The following is a 17,611-nucleotide window of genomic DNA, read 5'->3' on the forward strand; positions in this document are numbered from 1 at the left end:
TCAAAGTAAATGAAATAGAATTGCTTGTGCAGAGATTTACCCTAACAAACATATTTAGAACTGAAAGCTTCAGCTCCATATTGCATGTTTTTCTCAGATAAGTTTGGACTGGAACGTTACCTGCATCAAGGCCAGTGTCTGGACGCCTGTCCTGAGGCCTTTTACCACACAAACGAGAGAACCTGCGACCGCTGTTCTATAAAGTGTCTGCTATGCTCCAGCCCAAACCACTGCCTACAGTGTAACTCCTCCTACTACGTGTCTGATGGACGGTGTGTGAATCTAGAGTGTGGAGAAGGTAAAGAAGGTCAAAGCCTTATTTATGAGACAGATTTTTGGACATTTAATATGTGACCTCGGATCATCTCGTGTCCACCCTCAGCTCATTCTTAGCCTTCTGGTCTGATTGTTTTTTCCCCTTTCCTGTCACTTTGTCTGCTGTCTGTGCTCACAGGGGAGGTAGAGGATCCAGATTACGATGACTGCATGGCCTGTGAGGAAGGCTGCAGAAAGTGTGTGCTGTGTAAGTCACAGTTCAGAACCAATAATAAAGTTTTCTAGAAATGAGCAGTGCCTACAAAAGATGAAGTTCTCATGTCAGAGTATGGAAAAAAAAGTTCAGAGGGTTTGATTTCACATAGTTCCTATATAAAGAAAGCTGAGTTTTTTCTGTGCTTTCAACAGATAACCCCAGGCACTGTCTGTCCTGCATTGAGGGCTTTTACAAGTAAGGCTGTGTGCCTCGCTGTCACCACGTGTGATCTCACCTCTGTTCCTTATTCTGCCTTTCATTTCACTGCTATACCTGACCAAAAAGGCTTCATTTCGGCTGGGAGAGCAGAGTGGATTTCCATGTACTCATCACCGCATGTATTGACTGCTGCTTTTATTATCAGCTTTCAGGATGGCTGCTATAAAAACTGCCCAGCGAAGACATACAGCATGGAGGAGGAGATGACTTGTGCTCCATGTGAGGACAACTGCATGAGCTGTGATGAACATGAGTGCTACTGGTGTGAGACGGACCTTTTCTTATCGGGTAAAACTCATCCTGGAAAATAAAGTCATTGAATAATAGTAGACCTTTTTTATTACAATTCAAAATCTGATGTGGTATAACACTGAGTCATCACTAGTTTGAATTGTGAAATGTTCAAATTTTGAATGAAATAAACAAGAAATTTGATATTTTAAAGCAAATCAGAGGTAAGCTTAAGGGATCAAGGGAAAGCAAATTAATTATTCCATTGTCATAATATTGTACTGAAACTGTAAAAAAAAATCCAACATGCAATATGAGTACATTTATTTGCTGGGGGAAAATAAAATCACGTTAAGGAACATATGTTTTTCGTAGTTTAAAACAAAAAGATGTGCTCCTGTAAGTACCTGAAACCTTTTGAAATTCAAACTTTGCTTTTTTAAGTTTAAAGTTGTTTTATGTAGTAATCTAAGACTTATTTTTACTCCGTGGTATAAATGTGTGAAAGACATACATAGAGTAGAATATTTCTCTTCAAAATGGGAATGACCTTTTTTAACCTTTATAAGTCAGGAAATGACTATAAAAAATAGTTGTTCACCTAAAGATTCTTAGATCTGCAGTCATATAATAATTAGAAAACTGAACAAAGTTGCATGAAGACTGAGGTATATGTTGCCACCATGCACAACAAGGATGATGATATGACAGGTAAATAATATCCCTGAAGTGTATTGTTAAGAACTGCTTATGCTTTAGTCAGATAAGACTAATTTTGAGAGTTTTAGCCACAGATGCTCAATGCTCAAGATGGATTTAGCATGAAAAAAATATGATTATGTGAGAAAAACACATCATGCCCACTACGAGTATAGTACAGGATCTTTGAGGCTGCAGGCCTTTTTTCTCTTGTAACAGCTCTGAGAGACTTTATGATGATTAGGGGTCATCATAAGGTCTCTCAGTCAGATAATGATCCACAACTTGTACCTTATCAACAAAAAATGGTTCACCAGACACATAGTCACGTTTTATCCTTTTCTGTCAAACTCCATTGCTCCAGATCAACAACAATGTGATATCAAACAAAGATAATATGACAAAATCTAAAATTCAGTTTTCAAATTTTGATTTAATTTATTAAGGGACAAACAATATTTAAACCAACCAAGACATGTGTAAAACTTCAAGCTGAGATTTTTATGGCTCCGTTTTACCAGCAGACCATATTTATGTTTACTTCATTGACTTGGATAACAAATTCTGTCCTGTTTCTAATTCAATTGCTACTTAGATTTTTGTTTCACACGCCACATCACAAAAAAACTCAAAAATCAACATTCTGTAAATTCTTCATTTCCCCTGGAAACTTTCCCGTCGCAAGGCACCTAAATGTGTTGTTTTGGAAGTCGGATTTAACATTGAGGAAAGAGCTTCGTCCTCTGTGGTATCTTTGTTATGTGATGAGGACAGTGTGGGATACTTCTGGAGCATGGATAAAAAAGTTCTGAAATATAATTAACATTTCACTTCCCCATGGAGCTGCTGGAAGAATTTCATAAGGACTGCAATCTGAAAATGGAATTTATTTTATTTTTTGTACTACTGGGTGGTTTAGAATATCCCTTTTTAAAAAAATAAATGGTCTTAAACCATACATCCTTGTAAAAAAGCTATATATTTTAGAGTACAGAAGGTCATTGCTTTTCTAAATGAGATGGTTGAATTCCAATGTGGAGATAGGTTCCTTGTTACTATTTCAGGATATACGTCTAAACACTATCTTCTTGTGTAAATCTAATGTACCTTAGAAGATAATCAGAAATTTGCATCAGTGCTCTAAACACACATATCATTGTATTTGGTAGGAAATTAACAAAATAAGGAATATAAATAATATTCAAACAGATATAGCTATGTGCCATGGTGGTGAAAGCTGAATTGTATTCTTAAAAGTAATTTCAGTTCATTTTGAATTGTGGTACTGGTACAGTCATTTTTATTCTGCTGCAGCTTCCAAAGCTTATTCAGATGGTTTTTTTTTTTTGTTGTTTATTTATTTATTTATTTTTTTTTTGATTTCATCAAAGAATATCCAAACCCTTTATGATGTGACCCCTTGCCACAGTAGAACCACAAACTTCAATGTATTTTAATGGGCCTTTATATACGAAACCAAATTAAACATGGTTTCCAAAATACTTTACAAACAAAAGTCTAAAAGTGAGGAATCAGAGCTTTCAATAAAATATTAGCTGCCATTTCTCAACTAAAGAAAAGCATCCCCAGCATGATCTTGACACCACATGTAACCAGTGCAGTGTTAGTTTTCCTCCACGCATAGGATTTTGATGGAATACACAAGCATGCTTACACTCAGACCCACAGGTGTTTAGATTCATGTGTTAACAGATACACAAATAATCTATATTGAGCCATATTTACCACTAAATACATCTTGCATTCATAAGTACCATGCACTTTTTGGTACTTTGTTAACATGAATGTTTCTGCAGGTGTAGAAGCAAGCAGGGTGTTATCCTGTATTATCTTCATCCTTCCTTCTCTCCTCCATTCTTTTCTCCTTCTCTCCCTTTTTCCTTTTAGCCCCACCTGTCTCTTTTTCGTGCTTCTTTCGTGCGTCTCCGAGTCCGTAACAATTAAAATAATCCCAAAGCAGTTTCTAATAAAGTTTATTTTATAAATATCAAGCAAAGCTTTAAAGTGTTAGCTGCAAAAAAAAAAAAAAAAAAAAGAAATCAATAATTTTGTAAAATCAGAAATTCAGGGATTGTGTTTGTTTTTTCAAAAAGTCTGAACATGTTTAGCCAATGGGTTACATCCAGCTATCGTCTCACAAAACAAAATCTTCTTTCTGTTTTTTCCCAGAGGGGAACTGTGTCTCAGTGTGTCCGGATGGTTTCTACGGCAATGAAGACTTTAACGAGTGTGAGGAGTGTCACCCAGACTGCGAGGTGTGTACTGGCCCAGGGAGCACCGACTGTCTGTCGTGTGAAGAGGGGAGGACACTTGCAAACAGGGAGTGTGTGCCAAACCGCAAGGTCTGTCCCATTAAGACCTTTCTCAACGGTGAGACTAATAACTTATATTCCACTAATCCAACTGTCTGCTCTTAATGAAGCAGGGATTTGGCCACTTTCAGAGGGGCAGAAATGAAATGGCGGAGGGTAATTGGTCTGCGTGCCACCGTCCATGAACCCTGTACCATCGTACGGACTTAGAGCAGAACGAATGTCGAGCAGATAGACTTTAAAATAATTGACTGTATATGCAGCACAATTTGTTCCCTCCATGGACAGACTTGAAACAGCATGAAAATTAATGTGAGGCAGGTATTCTTAATCATAGGGGCTTAAATATCTGACAGAACTGCACAGGTAACTTAAAAGTAAAAAATATAGTTTTGGTAAAAAGTTTACTTACATTCAGTCTGGAAATAAATGTGTTTTTTGGCCTTTAATAATGCATTTTGAATAGGTTTTATTATTGCTTTTGTCAGTGTGGATTTAGCTGTGCAACAAACATTCACTGAATTTCAAGAATTGGTTGTATGAGTTTTACTGTATTGTGGATATTGTCAAATCCTTACTTTTAAAAAATGTATACATATATATAAAAAAAAATACATACACCGCCACTAAAACTGGTTAAGTTCCTCTCAGCAAGTTGCTGAAAAACCACACTCTTTTTTTCACCACCACCAAGCTTCTGATATAATTTTGGATTCTTAATTGACCCCACTTTGACCCCACTATTTGTTGATTATGTTTTATGTTTGAACATATGTTTTATCCATTCCAAAACTAGTTTTGATGTGTTTGGGATCATTGTCCTTTTGGAGTGGCCAGTTATGTTTCAAACATTTGATCCAAACTCTGACCCTCAAAAGATGTCCAGCAATATCCTGCTCATATGGACTATCCAAATACTCTTTGAATAAAAGTTACATCATCAGACAAAAACGTTTTGCTATTCAACTACAGTGACAAAAAATATGTTGGGAGGAGTCAGTTTTACACTTAGCATTATGACATGACATGTTTTGCTGCCAGCGGCATATTGCACAAAGTGGGTGGAACGGTAAAGGAGAACTACCTCCAAATTGTCTGACTTTAAGTATCAAATATCCAGCTCAACAGCTGGATATTTGATACTTGGACATAGTTAGTGTCACAAAACGGGTGGTAGTTGTGGAGGACCCCAATGGGTCGGATGCGTATGTTTGACCTTGCTTGACAAATTTTGACCATGCCTGCATCTTAGAAAATCTGCAATAAATCCAAACTTATGAATTTTTTCTTTTTCTTTTTTTTTTCTTTTGGAATTCATGAAAGTTTGTTGTATAATGATTCAATCCCATGAAAAGGAATGACTGTTCAAATGCATTCTTATAGCCCAAATATTCTTGCCACGATGAGTGAAAGTAATTTACAGATCTGCTAGAAAGTTAGAATGAATTCACAAAAATAAATCAAATATGGAATGCATCACCTTGTGCCTGATGTGAGGTCAGTGAAGTGAGAGTAATGTGTTGACCTCAAAAGGCTTCTAAAGTTAATATGTAAATGCTTAGTTTGAGCAATAATGTTGGATCTTTTTGCTATTTGCTCTTATCCAATGACAATTTAGGAGAAATGCTTTCACACAGAGTAATACCTCTGTTACCAACTATTTAAACCTGTATCCTAAACATAAAGCTACAGAAAGTTACACACAGCATTAACAGTTACTATTTCAATTTCTGTCCCATTCTTGCTAATATAAGCAGTTGGAATATAAAGATGACAACCCGTAGTTTCTCAGTCTCATGGTAGAATCGTGTCTTTGCTTTGTTGTTTTGTTCTGTTGACAGTCATTATCCTAAAACCACATTAAGCCAGTGATGTGTACTGTGATGGTCCTGGATCAGGGCTCATCTTTCCTCTTGTTTTCTAACAAAAAGCCACTTTATCACTTGTGTACTGTGATAATCCCTGCTTTGTTTTCCTTCCAGATTACGGGGTGTGTGAAGCCTGTCACCCATCCTGTAAATTCTGCTCTGGACGGGATAAAAACCAGTGCACCAAATGTGGAGAAGGTCTGTCAATCACCTGCGCTCTCAGAGTTGTGTCTGCAGTTTTGCATTTCAACTGTTACAACACATTACATCCAGCTCTCTTGCCTGCAGGAAGATTTCTGACCATGCAACAGACATGTGTGGCGAGGTGTCCTGCAGGCTTCTTTGCCAGCCGACTGAGCGGCGTGTGTGAGGCCTGCCCCCAGGGCTGCTTGCAGTGTGTCGATGCTCGGCACTGCAGCCGCTGTCAGAGCTCTCGCAAGGCTCCGTTGTTCCTGCAGAATGGACAGTGTGTTACAGAGTGTGTCAGGTCAAGACTCTGTCCTGTTGTTGTTTGATTTCTGGCTCATATAACTGTGCTCAGGGTTCCCATTTTAGCTCTGTTTGACAGTTGATTTTTATCAGTATGCAAAAATGTAACCCTGCAGGAAAATAACATGTTGTAAACACATCTCCTGAGCACCAGGAACAATATTTAAGGCAGATGCATTATAGACATATTTGCTTTCATGATTATTTGTCCTATTTTATTTTTATAGGCCATTAAACTGTGACATCCCCATGTCTGGGATCACTGTATTGTTTTTTCCTATGGTTCCATTAGCACTGACAGGTGTAGTTATCATATTCAAATTTTACCAACTTACCAAACACTTAGGCTCTTATTTGTCTGGATAAATTGTTAGTTGTCGTCTTTATTGAAGAGCTAAAAAAAAAAGAGCACATCCATTTGCTTGTTCAGCCCTGCAGCACTTAAGACTGCCTGTTTGATATTTTTATGTGCAATACAAGTCAAATTTGGCAGTAATAAAACAAAAACACAACAATTTATGGGTGTACCATTATACTTCTTGATAACATGTTTTTTCTACATTCGTTCTACATTCATTTTGATGGAGTTAAGGATTATTCTGAAAAAAAATTACATTTTATACAGCCTGTTATACTGATGTGGGCTAATAAGCACAGTCAGTATATACATTGTCTTGCAGAAGTTTTCATCATTTCATTATCACATTATTACAAACTTCAATGACTTTTATTAGGATTTTATGTTATAGACCAATGCAAAGTAGAGGATAATTATGATGTAGAAGGAAATTATACATATTTTTCAATTACTGTACATGAAAAAAGAATGAATTGCATAGCATGCATTTGTATTCAACTCTCAGTATAAATCCAGCTGTTCTGTGAAGCCGTCAGAGGTTTTTAGAGATCCTTAGCGAACAAACAGCACCATGAAGACCAAGTGACACAGCAGACAGGTTAGAGATAAATCTGGAAAGAAGTTTAAAGCAGAATTAAACAATATCCATGGCTTTAAACATCTCAAAAAGCCATTTTTAATCCATTGTGAAAAAATTAAAAGAGTATTGCACAACCTTAAACTGACCAAAACACACCCCACCACCTGAACTAGCAAGGAGACTGTTAATTGGAGAAGCAAGCTAGAGGTGTGTAGTTATTCTGGAAAAGCTGCAAAGATCTACACTCCAGGTAGGAGAATTTCTCAGCAATTGTTGCCTTAACATATCTTTATGGTGGAGTGCCAAGTAGGTAGCAAAAAGATTATAAGAAGTCCTGCAGCAAACATGTTAGAGAAGGTGCTCTGGTCAGATTAGACCAAAATTCAGCTTTTTGGCCTACATGCCAACAATTTCACAACCCCTTCAAAAGACAAACAACATCATATTTGCAGATGCTTTTCTTTATGAGGGACCCAGAAAGCTGCAGAGGGTTGACAGGAAGATGGATGGAACAAAACACAGTGCCGTTAACCTGTTAAAGGCAGCAAAAAACATGGACTGAGGTTAACTTTCCAGCAGAACAATAACTCTAAACATGCAATCAAAATCACAGTGAAATGGTTTAGATTGAAATACACTTGTGTGACAATGGTCCAGTGAAAGTCCAGTCCTAAATCCTATCGAGAATCTTTGGCAAAGTTTGGAAATTCCTGGGGAGCAATGTAAATGTACCCCACATTTTCAATTTGTTTTTCATAAATTGAAAACCATGTATCATGTTTTTCCTCTTCTCTGTTGTTCACTACTTTGTGTTGGTCACATAAAATCCCAATAAATACATTGAAAACTGGAGCAAAGGTTCATCTTCCAATAAAACAAAGGCACTAAATAGACAGCCAAAACCACAATGAAATGGTTTGGATCAACATATGAATGTCAGAATGGTTCAGTCAAAGATTGGACCTAAATCCAATTGAGTGGATTCTGTGGCAATTGTGCCTGCAGCAAAGGGTAGTTCTACAAAGTGTTGACTTAGGAAGGTTGAATTTTTAAAACATTTTGACAACAATGTATCATCATCCTTTCACTTTACAAGCATACACTGTTTCCATTGCATAAAATCTCAATAAACTGGTTGTATCAAAATGTAAAAAAATGATGGGGCAGGAATGGTTTTCAGATGCACTGTACTGTAGTGTACATGCATCACGTTAGTGTTCTGTCCTGTGATTTTATTTTTTTATCAGCCTACTGATATCTGTTTCAATGTTTGCAGGGGTTATCCTGCAGGCCAGCTGTGTCTCAGCTGTGCAGTCGGCTGTGCATCCTGTGAGAAGAATGCCACTCACTGCCTAACTTGCAACGAGCCTCTCCTCCTGCATGATCACCAGTGTGTGCAGGAGTGTCCTCCAGCGCACATTGTTCAGGATAAGGAGTGCCATCACTGCCCCCCAGCCTGTCAGGACTGCAACCTCCTCAGACAGTGCACAGGTATGCAAACACAAAGTTAATCTGCCAGAACTCACTTCACTTGTGCTTTTCCATGGGTAGTAAGTGGAGATTAACATTTTGTGCATAATAAAATCTTGTTCCATTAACTTTTGTAGCAACAAACATACCATACCTAAAAAACATCATGTATTTTAGATTCTTATTTGATAATTTGTCTCCTTACCTCTTACATAAATGCATAAATGGACATCAAAGGCTCTGTTTTTCCACGTACTTGTTTGAATTAAAAAGAACATAGTGTAGTTTTCGACTCACAGCTGTCTTTTTCTATGTTAATATCCAAATATAAGAAATGTGATAGTTGACTTTTCATCCACTTGCAGTACTGCTCAAAATCTGGAACACTTTGTTTCATTTCACTGACTTGCAATTAATTGTTCTTGGATGTACAGGTCCTTCTCAAAATATTAGCATATTGTGATAAAGTTCATTATTTTCCATAATGTCATGATGAAAATTTAACATTCATATATTTTAGATTCATTGCACACTAACTGAAATATTTCAGGTTTTTATTGTCTTAATACGGATGATTGTGGCATACAGCTCATGAAAACCCAAAATTCCTATCTCACTATATTAGCATATTTCATTCGACCAATAAAAGAAAAGTGTTTTTAATACAAAAAACGTCAACCTTCAAATAATCATGTACAGTTATGCACTCAATACTTGGTCAGGAATCCTTTGGCAGAAATGACTGCTTCAATGTGGCGTGGCATGGAGGCAATCAGCCTGTGGCACTGCTGAGGTCTTATGGAGGCCCAGGATGCTTCGATAGCGGCCTTTAGCTCATCCAGAGTGTTGGGTCTTGAGTCTCTCAACGTTCTCTTCACAATATCCCACAGATTCTCTATGGGGTTCAGGTCAGGAGAGTTGGCAGGCCAATTGAGCACAGTGATACCATGGTCAGTAAACCATTTACAAGTGGTTTTGGCACTGTGAGCAGGTGCCAGGTCGTGCTGAAAAATGAAATCTTCATCTCCATAAAGCTTTTCAGCAGATGGAAGCATGAAGTGCTCCAAAATCTCCTGATAGCTAGCTGCATTGACCCTGCCCTTGATAAAACACAGTGGACCAACACCAGCAGCTGACACGGCACCCCAGACCATCACTGACTGTGGGTACTTGACACTGGACTTCTGGCATTTTGGCATTTCCTTCTCCCCAGTCTTCCTCTAGACTCTGGCACCTTGATTTCCGAATGACATGCAGAATTTGCTTTCATCCGAAAAAAGTACTTTGGACCACTGAGCAACAGTCCAGTGCTGCTTCTCTGTAGCCCAGGTCAGGCGCTTCTGCCGCTGTTTCTGGTTCAAAAGTGGCTTGACCTGGGAAATGCGGCACCTGTAGCCCATTTCCTGCACACGCCTGTGCACGGTGGCTCTGGATGTTTCTACTCCAGACTCAGTCCACTGCTTCCGCAGGTCCCCCAAGGTCTGGAATCGGCCCTTCTCCACAATCTTCCTCAGGGTCCGGTCACCTCTTCTCGTTGTGCAGCGTTTTCTGCCACACTTTTTCCTTCCCACAGACTTCCCACTGAGGTGCCTTGATACAGCACTCTGGGAACAGCCTATTCGTTCAGAAATTTCTTTCTGTGTCTTACCCTCTTGCTTGAGGGTGTCAATAGTGGCCTTCTGGACAGCAGTAAGGTCGGCAGTCTTACCCATGATTGGGGTTTTGAGTGATGAACCAGGCTGAGAGTTTTAAAGGCCTCAGGAATCTTTTGCAGGTGTTTAGAGTTAACTTGTTGATTCAGATGATTAGGTTCATAGCTCGTTTAGAGACCATTTTAATGATATGCTAATTTTGTGAGATAGGAATTTTGGGTTTTCATGAGCTGTATGCCAAAATCATCCGTATTAAGACAATAAAAGACCTGAAATATTTCAGTTAGTGTGCAATGAATCTAAAATATATGAATGTTAAATTTTCATCATGACATTATGGAAAATAATGAACTTTATCACAATATGCTAATATTTTGAGAAGGACCTGTAGTTGGAAAGCTGCTCTCTTTTTGCAGGCTGCGAGGAGTATCACTTTCTCCACGAGGGCCTGTGTGTGCCAGACTGTCCGAAGAAGTTCTTTGAGAACAATGAGCGAGGGGAGTGTCTGCGCTGTCACGCCAACTGTGCTTTCTGTGACGGCCCAAACAGCAATGACTGCAATGCCTGCGTCCACCCGGAGGCCATCCTGCTCAACGGGGCTTGTCTGGTACCATGCCCCTCAAGCACATACAAAGATGCAGTTACAGGGGAGTGTAAAGGTGAATTTTACAATGCAAGGCATGCATTTGTACAAAATGTTTTTTAGGACAGATGACTTGAAATTGTTAGTTTTGCAAGAAAATCTACTCATCTGATTAAAATTGTGTTGCAACTAAAAGTATGCCAAAGTCATATGTCACCTCTGAAACTGAGCTCCCTTCACGCATTTGCTCAATTATATTCTCTACTTTCCCTGAGTGTGTTTCTTGACGATGGCTTAGACTGGAATAGCAACCCTTTTCAAACGGTTAACAGGCAGCTGTCAAACGTTGGAAATGCATAGTGATGCAAGCGACAGTTCCCTGGAGATAGACACACCGCTCTGGCTTTGTTTTTTTTTTGTTTTTTTTTGAAAAACACAGAGGATGGTTTGTTTCTCACAGGGAAAATTGTAGGCAATGCCTATTTTAGTTGCTGCTGAAAGGAGCTGCCAGTAGAAAGATATTCAAAGGGAATACCAGTGATGTACTGCAAAATTGTTGTGATACAGAAGATATTACACAAATGGTATTTTTAAACCACAACTGGTAAAAACTGTCAGATTAAATCTACAGTAAATAAACATATACAGTGGCTTGCAAAGTATGCAATGCCGTTTGAACTTTTTCACATTTTGATTTATTTAAACCACAAACTTCAATTGAGATGTTATGCGGTAAACCTGCACAAAGTGGTCCCTAAATGTGAAGTGAAACAAAGCCTCCAACATACGTTCTATTTTTATGTTCTTCTCTATCCCCATAATGTTATTTGCTCACTAATGTTCACTAACAAACCTCTAAAGCCTTTAAAAAAACAGTAATAACGAAATTTAATTACACACTGGTGGATCTTATTTGCGAGTTAGGTGACTACTGAAGACAGTCTATTGTATAGGATTTTACTTGGGGATATTATGTATGGGACTCAATGCAATCTACTGGGTTTCCTTAGATAGAAAACGTTTTAAGCAATTTGAATAATAAAATGAACTTGACTGCTTTGTTTTATAACTAGGATGAATTTGGAATGTTTGTACTTAACTTGAAATCTGTCTGTATGATTCGATTGAATTGACGTGCCTCGAGACGTGTTGTCATTTGGTGCTTTATAAAGAAACTCAATATAATTGAATTGGCAAAGGCTATTACTCGACACACCTAAAATCATTTAAAAAATCTCAATATAATACATTGAAGTCTGTAGTTGTAAGATGACAAAGGTTTTGAATACTTTTAAATACTTATGTAAGGCACTGCATAGACTGTGTGGTATAGTTACTATATGTACTGATAACATTATTTATTTAATTTACTATTACTTTACTGTTGCCAGACTGTGATGCATCATGCCTCACATGTTTTGGGCCCCACATGGGTTCCTGCACCAGCTGCAGGGAGGGTCAAAAACTGGACGGCCACAACCACTGTGTCCCATTGGCCAATAAGTGCTTGCCTCATCAATATGCAGACGAGGACGGGGAATGCCATCCTTGCCACAAATACTGCCACAGGTGTTCCGGTCCTGGCAAAACCCACTGTTTGAGTTGTAATCAGGGACACCTCCTGCTTGGTGAGTCCAGTTTGGTTTGCGTTAATTCTCAGAAGTATGTGCTTCTGATGGTTTTAAAAAACTTTGTATGTATGTTTGTGTGTGTTGGTGCAGATGGTGCCTGTGTAGACGAATGCCCAGCGGGCTACTATAAGGAGGAGTCGAAATGTGAGCAGTGCCACACTTCCTGTCAGTCCTGTGTTGGAAAGCAGAGCCACCAGTGCCTCACCTGCAAAGCCGACCTGTTCCGAGAGGCCAAAGAGTGCGTGGAGACCTGCCAGCACGGGTAGCTTAACCTGCTTACTATCAAGCTGTGCTGCTCATCCATTAGAGTTTTCCTAATAAATGATCAGTCTGGACACAAAATGTCAGTGTGGACTAGAAGAGATTACCAGACAGGTTTCTAAAATGCATAATAGTTTAATTTGGGATTTAGACACTCCTTTATGAGGCTCGGTGCAGTAACTGAAAGAGACAAATTAATGTGGCGGAAAATTGATATGCAGTTAAATACCCAAGAGAAAGCGAACAGGATACAGAGGCTCCATAAAGTCAGAGCTGCATTTGGACAGTGCTACACCCCTCATCAATGACTGAAAGTATTTTATTATGACTGCATCCCCTCTGTTATTTGTTTTTCTTGTCATATCTAGGTTGTGCTGTATGAGCATAACTTCATGTGCGGCGGTGAAATGGAATTTCTCATGGGAAAACTCTAACTTCATTTCATTTAATTGAATCTAATCTATCATAACTTTCACCATCTGTCCTCCAGTCACTATGGAAACCCTGTTTCAAGGACTTGTGAAAAGTGCGACCCAAGTTGTAGCAAGTGCATTGATGGAGGGGAGGAGCGCTGTCTTAACTGTGCTCCGGGCCTAGTCTACCTGCGAAAAGAAGGCCGCTGCCTGCCGTCATGTCCTCAGGGTTACCATCATGACCCTGCACACAGGACCTGCGAGCCCTGCCATGCTGGCTGCAGAACATGCTCAGGTACAAATATTTATTTTGTTAAATTTAAATACATATATCCACATGTACATGGATAATTTCTAAGTGTTAGGATTATGAATCTGAGAATATTATTTAATATTTATATTTTAATATTTTATCAAATAATATTTTGGTCTGTTAAGGGTTGTCCTGTGAATACCAGCCCAGTAAGGCGATGGTATTAGGACAAAATAGAAAGGTGTGAGACGAGCTCTGACATTATTGAATATTTTGGAAAAGAGCCAAATCTTTCTGGAGAAATGGGGCTTAATGGTGTTTACTTAGTTATCAAATTTAGTAAAATTATGTTAGGGACACATTATTTACTGGATTGAAAGCTAACCTTTCAGGGTAAATATTATTTGGCTGCAAGCACGTGTCCTTATCTGTTAGCAGTTAAGCTAACAAAAGAGGCTAATAGCTTACCACCAGGATCAAACACACATCTTTACAAATACCGTCAATAAAAGGGTTAAAATGCATAAGCGCGGACGGTGCGTTATGGCCGATCTTCTGTTTAAAATCACCCTTCAAGTAAAGTTTGTCTTAACTTTAAAAACATACTAACAAAGAACAGAAAACCAAACTTAATAAAATGGAAAACGTTTAGATCATTTCAATCTAAATCACTTCTATATTATTCTGCCCAAACACTTAACCTCATGAACTGTGGTGAGGAACGTTGTCCAAGGCGGCGAAGTTTGAAGAAACGTCCACAGTCTTTAAACGGTTAGCTACAGCTAACCTCCTTAGCTGTGGGGAGTGGCGGCTGTTCTGTCGGCCAGCCAAACTGCACGTTACCGTAACCACGGTGATGCAGCTCCTGTTGTCCTTCTCTCAGGCAGGGAAAACCGCTTCACTCGGCTTGTAGAGACGTCTCTACTGGGGACTTCTCTGGGACAGTTTGCTTCTGCAGGCCTCAGAGAGAAAGTAAGCAATGCTTATACCTTAATTTACCCCTTTTTATGAATGAATACGGGATACACAAACAGTAATTCATCAGTACTTAACTTGTGCATATGATCGATGATTGTATGACACCCTTGGATCCAGTTGAAGAGTTTATGTCTATTTGCCAGCAAAGAGACATTAGCGCGCTTGTCTCTTCGGCCAGCCTAGCAGCGGAGTCCTGGGTGGAAGAAATCGGACAATGGGAATGGGTTCGATCTCCCCCCCTCCCCAGTTGCTGGAAGTAGGTTAATGCAATTTATTTTGGAAGTTCCCGGAAAGTCTGTACTGGCCTTTCATGTTGTAACCGTGGCTGTGGGTCCCAACATAAGTTATGTGATATCAATGTTGCTTTCTCCATGGACTCCAAAAAGTGGTGATCTTAATGAAGTCCCATTTGCGAAGTGCATCCTATAAAGACCCACTAATGAAAACCACAACCCAATTTAACTGTTCATTACTTATGTTTGATTGTTAAGCAACTGTTTTCAATTTCCCTACTGCAAATAAATATGGGCTATATAAAGATATAGGGAAATATACATTCATTTATGACAACACATAATTTGCCATTTTATTGCCACAGCCATTTTCACTGATTTTTACATATCTGACATTTACTTGAGCCTCTGAAATCAGTGCTTGTTAATTAAAACAACCATTTTATTACTTTTATTAGTAAAGGCTTGCTCAAACATGTGCTACCCAGCTATGCTTTAACTTCAAATGTTCTGTAGTGAGCAGGTTTATTTGTTAAGGTAATGCTATAAGAATATTTTCTTTCTTACAGGGTTACGACAGTCAAGAGAGTATAGTAAAAAATAGATCCATTTATTCCAAGACATTATTCCCTATCCCTTTGTGTAGAAATTCCATCCATTCATCCATCCGTCCATCCATTTATGCATTTATCCATTTCACATCCATCCTTCATTCAGTCCATCTATCCATTTTTCATTCCATCTATTTCAATGTTTCCCATAAACATAATGAAGTTTTGTATTTGTGCTTCACATATCAATTATATAGAACTGGGATCTATTAAAAGTTTTATTAGGAAAAGTATGGAATTTTGTTTTTAAAAGCATGTTGTAACCCTGCTTAAAAAACTATCAAAAAGAGTTCTTCTGAAACACAACTCTGAAACATTCCAGCCACAGATTTTAAGGATGGGCTTTGCATAGGCTTTCTTGTAATAACTGAAATAAGAGGCGACTGTGGCTCATCTTGCAATGTTGTGGGTTCGATTCCAGCTTCCTCCTGCCACATGTCAATGTGCCCCTGCGTAAGGCACCTAACCTCAAATTGCCTACTGATCTTTGTATCTGTGTATAAATGTGTGTGCGTGAGTGAGTGCACCTGGGTGAACGTGGCTCTAGTGTAAAGTGCTTTGAGTGGTCAGTATGACTGGAAAGGCGCTATATAAGTTCAGTCCATTTACCATTTACCCGGAATTGACACAGATGAGAATGGAAATGGTATTCAGAACTCCCCACAAAATTAAGCAGAAAAACACAGTGAAAGAAGAGAAAACAGAAAATAACTGCTTTCCTAACCATTAAAACTGAACTTTATACATAAGCTGACAATCAGATGAAACAAGAATTGTTGTCAGACTTAGGCCAATTATAACAACGGGGTGCATAAATTAGCCTTCCCACTTTTTTAGGAAGACTAGACCAGATTTTACTTCCTCTAACCTAAAAACTATTTAGTTTTTAGGTTAGAGGTTAGGTTAGCCCGTACCTCTTTTAATTCATTAAGCTAAAATAATCTAACCTTGGGCTAAATGGCTATCAAAGTTTCAAAATTCAGCAAAAAGTGCAACTTAGAGCACAAAAGAAAACAAAATTGGCATTGGAGCATAAAGATATGTTGAAAAGAATTAGGTCAAACTCTCGCTGCATGTGTTTCTCATTCTAGCTTCTCTGCTTTAAGTTTGAATGGTTGTTCTGTCTGCACTCACACTTCATTTGACTTCCTCTGCTTTAAATGGTCATCCCTCCTGGTGTTCAAAAATTATATTACCGTATTTTCCGCACTATAAGGCGCACCGGATTATAAGGCGTACCTTCAATGAATGGCCTATTTTAGAACTTATTTCATATATAGGGCGCATCGGATTATAAGGCGCATAGAATAGAAGCTACTGCAGTCAAACGTTTGACTGGGGTTGCGTTATGCATCCACTAGATGGAGCTGTGCTAAAGAGAATGTCAACAAAACAGTCAGATAAGTCAGTCAGTCAAACTTTATTAATACACTACAAACCAGCGTTCCGATAACTCCATTCACTCTCATGGTAAGGTCTCCTCTACATAGAAATCTATTGAATAGAGCCAACCGCACGTTAGGAATGCATTGGAGTCTATGAAGTTGAAGTTGAAATCAAACTTTCATTATAACGTGAAAGGAAACTCTTCCCTGATTCAGTAAACACGTAAAAGAAACAGTTTGATGCACTAAATCAAACGTTAGTACATTCACAATATAGTAGCGTGAACTGTTGAATTCTCTCACTGCTGCTCTATTCCCATGTTCGACTGCATAGCTGACAGCCTTGAGTTTGAACTCAGCATCTTAAGCGTGTCTCTTGAAAGGTGCAATTTTGGGGTCGTCATACACACACAAGTGGTGTTGGACTAGGAGTAAGCACAGTACAGGTGTTTACCGCTATTACTTCGGCGACACCCCTGACTACGGTAGCCGTAATGCTGCAAGCGGTGCGGCTTTGTAGTTTACCAGTCGTACTGAAACATTTTGACAGAGCGCCGTGTACAACCAGTATGGATCAACCAATTAACCAATTGATCCATATATAAGGCGCTCTGGATTACAAGGCGCACTGTCATTTTTTGAGAAAATTAATGGTTTTTAAGTGCGCCTTATAGTGCGGAAAATACGGTAAATCATACTGAATATATTCTCTGAGAATTTGTGGACAGTTCAGCTCCAACTTCCTTCATAGATACTTTTTCAAATGTTACTGGATATATGGGGTAAGGGGTGGGGTAAGGGGTGGGGGGCACAAAAATATGCTGTGGAGAAA

The 17,611-nt window shown here is 38.8% G+C and overlaps 1 protein-coding gene across 1 annotated transcript in view; it reads left to right on the forward strand.

Annotated features, from left to right (window-relative positions):
* Positions 1–17,611, forward strand: part of pcsk5a (proprotein convertase subtilisin/kexin type 5a) — a 50,290-nt gene that overhangs the window by 25,085 nt on the left and 7,594 nt on the right. The window contains exons 20-31 of the mRNA XM_047372893.1: positions 98–298; positions 455–523; positions 685–727; positions 897–1,039; positions 3,872–4,072; positions 5,997–6,080; positions 6,171–6,369; positions 8,586–8,800; positions 10,848–11,090; positions 12,406–12,642; positions 12,736–12,907; positions 13,397–13,614. Of these exons, the coding sequence (XP_047228849.1) occupies positions 98–298; positions 455–523; positions 685–727; positions 897–1,039; positions 3,872–4,072; positions 5,997–6,080; positions 6,171–6,369; positions 8,586–8,800; positions 10,848–11,090; positions 12,406–12,642; positions 12,736–12,907; positions 13,397–13,614 (2,025 nt within the window). The remainder of the gene's footprint in view (positions 1–97; positions 299–454; positions 524–684; positions 728–896; positions 1,040–3,871; positions 4,073–5,996; positions 6,081–6,170; positions 6,370–8,585; positions 8,801–10,847; positions 11,091–12,405; positions 12,643–12,735; positions 12,908–13,396; positions 13,615–17,611) is intronic.

This window comes from Girardinichthys multiradiatus, chromosome 8 (assembly GCF_021462225.1).
Source record: "Girardinichthys multiradiatus isolate DD_20200921_A chromosome 8, DD_fGirMul_XY1, whole genome shotgun sequence".
Lineage (NCBI taxonomy): Eukaryota > Metazoa > Chordata > Actinopteri > Cyprinodontiformes > Goodeidae > Girardinichthys > Girardinichthys multiradiatus.